This window comes from Euphorbia lathyris, chromosome 2 (assembly GCF_963576675.1).
Source record: "Euphorbia lathyris chromosome 2, ddEupLath1.1, whole genome shotgun sequence".
Lineage (NCBI taxonomy): Eukaryota > Viridiplantae > Streptophyta > Magnoliopsida > Malpighiales > Euphorbiaceae > Euphorbia > Euphorbia lathyris.
In genome coordinates, this window is record NC_088911.1 from 18,032,653 (window position 1) to 18,038,916 (window position 6,264).

The window sequence follows — 6,264 nt, forward strand, 5'->3', positions numbered from 1 at the left end:
GTCTTCGATTTGGACGTCAATGAAACCAATTTATAAGCTGCTTAGACGACACAGCTTGTGGTTCATCGGGGAGACTTCGAACCTTAACTTCTGGACTGCGGAATGGCTGAATCCGCCAATTGTGGATAGACTGGAGCTGTCAACTGCAATGCAGCGTGATCTGAGGGAGGGAGTGGACGATTTCCTTATTAGAGATAATTGGGAGAACCTCCCACAACTTCCTGATGATATTTTAGATTCAATTGGTGAAATTTCGCGAAGCGGGGATACGGACCTTTGCATCTGGATGCCGGTGGATAAAGGTATCTTTACATCTAACTTATTTTACAGATGGTTGGGTCAGGAGTTGCCTGCGGCCCCAGTTTTTAAGTTCATCTGGAATAATTTCATTCCTCCGGCTCACTCCTTTTGCACCTGGGGTGCCTGGTGGGGTTATCTCCCTACTCATGATCTGTTACGGAAGCGGGGTCTAAACATTGTCTCCCGTTGCTGTTTTTGTGAGGCGGATTCTGAAACTCTTCACCACATTTTAATTGAATGCAAATTTGCTAAGGAACTTTGGGAAATCATTTCCTCTTTATTTGGGAGGCGACTTCTGGATAATTGCTCGTTTCAGGATCGTATCAGTTGGGCTGCGGATCAGAAATTCAGCTCTCAGGTTCGGGTTCTATGGACAAGTGTTGTGGTTCACTTATGCTGGATCATCTGGACTCTTCGTAATGACTGTATGTTTAATGATATCTCCCCCAACATTCATCGTGCTCTCCGTCTCCTCTGGATGCATATCAGCAAGGCGAATCATTTTGGATTGGGTCATGTTTGGAACTCCGCTGCGGAGCTTGCGGAATCTCAACCTGCTGCCACGCTATTCCCGTGCTTCGAAAATTATTCCGGTCAGATGGTCTCCTCCTCCGACTGGGTGGATTAAAATAAACTGTGACGCCTCAATCACCAACTCGTCGGCAGGTTATGGGGTGGTTTGCAGGGACAACGTTGGGCGGGTTCTTGGCTGCTTTGCTGCGCCGTCTGCGAATCGTCTGGTTCATCTGGCGGAGCTGCGTGCGGTTATTGCTGCTCTTAATCATGCGAAGGCTCGTGGTTGGAACTCAATCTGGTTAGAAAGCGACTCGTCGTATGTTATTTCCTTGTTCAGGAATCTGTTGCTTGGGGTTCCTTGGTCTCTCCGGGCTGACTGGATAAAATGCCAACGGTTTATCTTGAATATACGGTTCGTTGCGTCCCATTCCTATCGTGAGGGCAACCGCGTAGTCGATCTTTTAGCTAATCACGCCAGGCTCTGCTCTTCGGACATGTGGTGGGATTCTTCTCCAAATTTTTGTAATGGTGCTGTGATAGCAGATTTGCTAGGCTTAGATTCATTTCGATTTGTTTAACTTGCATTCGTGGTTGGATGATCTTGTATTCTTTCATTCTTTATTTTTATTTATTCTTTCGGGTTTCTTTCCGGGTGTTTTGAGGGGTGCCAACATAGCTGGGATGCCTTGGACCCTGGTTCAGTCCCCCGCTTTTAATAAAAATAAAACAACCAACTATAGCAACAATTATCAACTAACCGTTTAACTAAACATGTTTTACATTTTATCTCAAATAAAACTTTATGAAATTTAATTCCAATTTCATAGTTTATATAAAATCATGAAAAATAGGGGATCTTATGTATTTACAGATTAAGGGCATGTTTGTTTTATCTACTGTTTGTTGTTGCTGTTGGAAAAAATTGCTTTTCCAAAAAGCAGAGATTCTCTGCTTTTGTAAAAGACTGTTTTTCAGGTTTAAAAGTCAAACAGGAGGTCACTAACCAAACACTTAATGCTGCTTTTCAATTGTAAAAGGCAAACAGGAGGAGACTAACCAAACGCTTAAAATTCTGCCTTTTAAAATGAAAAGGCAAACAGTAGGTGAAAAGTAGGTTAACAAACACCCCCAAATCGTTACCATCACTTCTCTAACTATTAGTAAGGTCTAAATTTTCCAATGAGCCTCTAATAAGAAATAAAAATTTGAAAGAGAGCTAAAAAAAAATTATTTATAAAAAGATTATATATTGATTCAAAAAAAAGATTATATATTTATTTTAATTTTTTATATATATATTTCAGTTTGAAAAAAAAAAAAAAGGTGCAAAGAAAAAAAAAATACTAATTAATGAAAGTAAGTATTTAAATCACAAATAAAAACATTCTATCTCCACCCTCCAATTTCAACGGCATTTTTTCCTCTTTACTTTTCTGGTTTCTCGTTTTCCTTCTTCTACATCTCTCTGATCACCATGTCGCCTTATTCTATGTATAGACTCGCCATTTACGATTCAATTTCCCTTCCTCTCTCTACCTATGTTCGTTCATTCTTCTTCTTCTTATTATTACCTTTGTCCTCTCTAATCATCGCCATCAAGAAGAAGATCAAAAAGGAAGTTTTCCGAGGTTTTATTTGCTGTTTTTGATTCGCAAGAGAAAAAATGGGGCTCGATGACACTGTGGAGAAAATGCAGCTGCGCCAGAGTTACAGGAACCTCTGGCATACCGATCTCTTGAGCACTATTGGCGCCGATACTCCTTGTATTTCACTCTCTCTTTTCTTCCTTTAATCTGAATCAATTTTCTGCAATTCGAGAAAATACACCGTTTTCATTCCGTAACTTTTCCATTCTGTTAGGTTAATTTCATTCTGATTTGGTTGGCTTTCTAGGAAATGTATGAAATAGGAGAAAAAAATTTCACTCCGAGATTCTACTTGGACATAATTTGTTATTTAATTCAGTAATTCATACAAATGCCATGAGAGTCGCAGTTGTTATTGTTTATTGTGATCCTCGTTATCATATTTTCGATATCATAATATTATTATTTTCTGTGTGGTTGTGAATCGTGTGTATTAATTTTTTGTTTTTCATGCAAAGACAAAGGTAGAGTGCTCTTTTGATCTCACATTTAGAGAAACTCTGATTTATTTCTTTTCTTTTTAATTGATATGCAGTTTGCTGTTTCTCGCTAATTTGGTAAGTTCGCTCATCTTTGATGCCTTTTTGCTTTGACACATACTTCGAATTTGAGCATTTTCAATCTTGATAATTTTGATTCTCTCCACGAGCACTGGCTGATTATTGAAAGAGTATATTCTTAATTAGTGTTTTGTTCATAAGTTTGCCATTTTCATAACTTTTGGATACAGTGAGGTTGGAGGTATTGAACCCCTTTAGTCCCCCAACTTTTTTCTGCATTCCATGATTGATTCGATTCCTCTGCCTTATTACTGCAAAATGCTAATTGTTAAATGGTTACCTAATGGGGGGAAAATGTGGATATTCTCCCACTTTACCAAAATATTTGGAAGAAAGATTTTGTTAGATACTCCTGTCAACAGACCAACACTGTGGTGGAGCTTTCGCCACCCCGCCAGTCCAAAAATACATTTTAATTTTAATAGGGTGGATGAAAGATTTTGACCCTGTAGAAAGGTCCTGTCAAAATCCCGAGCTGCCCCTAGCGCAGCCCGCAACCTCCTTGAAAATTGTGTCCCCTCTTTGCCTAGTTAGATATAAAAATAATGTGATATATAAGTGTAAGACAGTTGCCTTTTGGGATGGTAAGGGCAACGGGTATTAATAAGTTAGGATAGGTCGGAAACTATTCGAGTTCGGTTCAGTTGAAGTTCGGTTCGAGAGGGCTCGACTAGGTTTTAGGATCGACTTGAGACATTAAGGAACCAAGATTGAGCTCGCAAACAGACTCGATTATTTTTTAATTGATATACATATATATATATATATATATATATAGTTCATTAATTTTTAATTCAAAATAAATTTGTTGTAATTTACATGTTAAATTTGTTTTTTCAAGTTTAAAGTTGGTGTTTCCTTCCTTAGAAGGCTGGAATTAAATAATTAAATGTTAAAACATATACATTTAAATACGAATTTGAGCTCAAAATCATTCTTAGAGCCGTTCTCTAAACGAGCAATTCTCCAGCTGAACCTAATTTTTCAACTGCCACAAGCTACGAGCTCAACCTCATCTATTTTCGAGCCAAGCCAAACATACCAGATTGGGAGATAGACCAACTAAAACTTGTTTGGACAAACTCGAACCGATTAATTGATCTATGATAAAAGAAAAAAGCCCAAGTTTAACAAGAAGTTCTAAGGTCTTCTTGTTTTGGAGTTAGAGGAGGTTAATTAAAGGGAGGTTATTAAAAAACCTTGGAATAACCTCAATTTCAGTCCTACCAAATTGGTGGGATCCAGAGGCTCTCTAAATAACCTTCCCTCCTTTAATGAACGTTGTGAAACCTTTTTCCAAGCAGACCCCTAAGGTTGAGGGGATACAAATGATCTGATTAGTGAAAAAGAAATACATACCATTTCATCAGAAAATATGAAAAAAAAAAAAAAAAATTGAACCATTGTCATATTATTCTTTTATCGTGTTGTTAGTACTAGTGGTATTCCCTTCTTTTTATCATCTATTTTGCAATTTTATGCTATATATATAAAAATATCATCTTTTTGATTATGTGATAGTGGACCATGTGCTTCGTACATGATGCGCAAACGGGCTCTTTACGATGATATGTCAAGGTAAGTGAAGTTCGTTGTCTCCAATAGAAGTGACATCTGTTGAATTTTGTCTAGTTTTCAAATTCAAATTCTTGGGTACAGGTACGTTTGTTGCGCTGGCTATGTACCATGTAGTGGCAAGTGCGGAGAAAGGAACTGCCCAGAAGTGTGTCTTTGTACCGAGGTAAAGTATCACATTGATCTGATTGTGGTCTTCAGTTTTAGAATTTGATGCCCATTTCTCAGAATATGTGCCCATGTCCAAATTCTGGACTTTAAATATTGATAATTAATGCTCCTCTCTGATGTTCACTGTTTGCCTTCAGGTCTTTTGTTGCTTTGCTAATTCAGTTGCTTCAACACGCTTCCTGTTGCAAGATGAGTTCAATATACAGACAACTCAATGTGACAACTGCATCATTGTACTCTTCCTTCACTTCTCTCTGACTCCACTCAGAATTCAACGTTTCACTTTAACTTTCACTTTCTTTCTTTTTTATTTGGGAGGAAACTTTTGCAGGGATTCATGATATGCCTGCAACAATTGGCATGCATATGTTCTTTAATTGCTTGCATAACTGGAAGTGATGAAATTGCTGACCTTGCTGATATGTTGACCTGTCTGAGTGACTTGGCTTTTTGCTCGTAAGGGCTTTATCAACGCAGCCTTTCTTTCACTAATTTAATGCATGAGAATTGTGTTAATCTTTTACTTTCTGTTGTTTGGCAGGGTTTGCCCTTGCATTCAGGTACGAATCAACCAAACCTTGGACTAGGACCACCGCTCACAAGCCTTTTAAATTGTATTCATGGTTTAGAAAAGCAGTTGTACAATTAACTACTTTCCTTAAAAGCTTCTTTTCATTTTGGAATAATGCAGACACAGCACAAGGTTGAAATGGACAAAAGAGATGGGAAATTCGGGCCACATCCTGTTATGGCAGTACCTCAAATGCAGCAAATGTCTCGTATGGATCAAGAAATGCCTCCACCGTTGGGCTATCCACCTCACCCGGATTATGGACAGCCTTATGGCCAACTTCCACCAGGTTATGCTGCTGGTTATCCTCCTGCCGGATATCCTCCGCCACCTCCTGGTGTATATCCACCTCCTCCTCCTCCTCCACCTTACACTAAGATGTGATTCTCTGAGTGGTGAGAGAGTTATTAAAATATCTGCAACTAATATGACCTTGCATCAATTTTTGCTTGTTTTCCTCACTGAAAGCAATAAAGTTTTGCTTGTTTTGCGTTTTTGTACAAATTTTCCAGTAATATATATAATATATAGCTTAGCGTTTGTGTGTAGAGATGTACAGCCTACAGTGTAATAAATAAGATGATGTGTTGATATTGAAATGTGATTCTTTAATTTGGTATTCTGGAGAATAACATAATGTTTATTAAATTTGATGTTACAAACTCAGAAGTAGACTTCACACACTGAACTAAACTCTTAAAAACTAGAAGGGCGGTCAAATTGCTGAGTCGAGACGTGTTAAAATATGCCTAGAATTATATTTAGTTTGATTTGCACATAGAAGTTTGTGCTCTTGGAACATATATATATATACATATGGGTGAGCTTTTGGATATAATTAGGCCTCGTGATATCTGAGAGTTAGTGACTTAGATAAAGAATTTGATTTCCGCATCAAAAATAGCCAAACCATATAAATCTCTTA

The 6,264-nt window shown here is 37.9% G+C and overlaps 1 protein-coding gene across 1 annotated transcript; it reads left to right on the top strand.

Annotated features, from left to right (window-relative positions):
- The first annotated feature begins 2,227 nt into the window (after positions 1 to 2,227).
- LOC136220322 (uncharacterized) lies at positions 2,228 to 5,939 on the top strand. Its single transcript, XM_066008132.1, has 8 exons — positions 2,228 to 2,579; positions 2,998 to 3,019; positions 4,544 to 4,600; positions 4,682 to 4,763; positions 4,906 to 5,001; positions 5,100 to 5,224; positions 5,310 to 5,328; positions 5,460 to 5,939. Exons 1-8 carry the CDS (start codon positions 2,480 to 2,482, stop codon positions 5,721 to 5,723), a joined length of 765 nt encoding a protein of 254 aa, XP_065864204.1. The 5' UTR covers positions 2,228 to 2,479; the 3' UTR covers positions 5,724 to 5,939.
- The last annotated feature ends 325 nt before the right edge of the window (positions 5,940 to 6,264 follow it).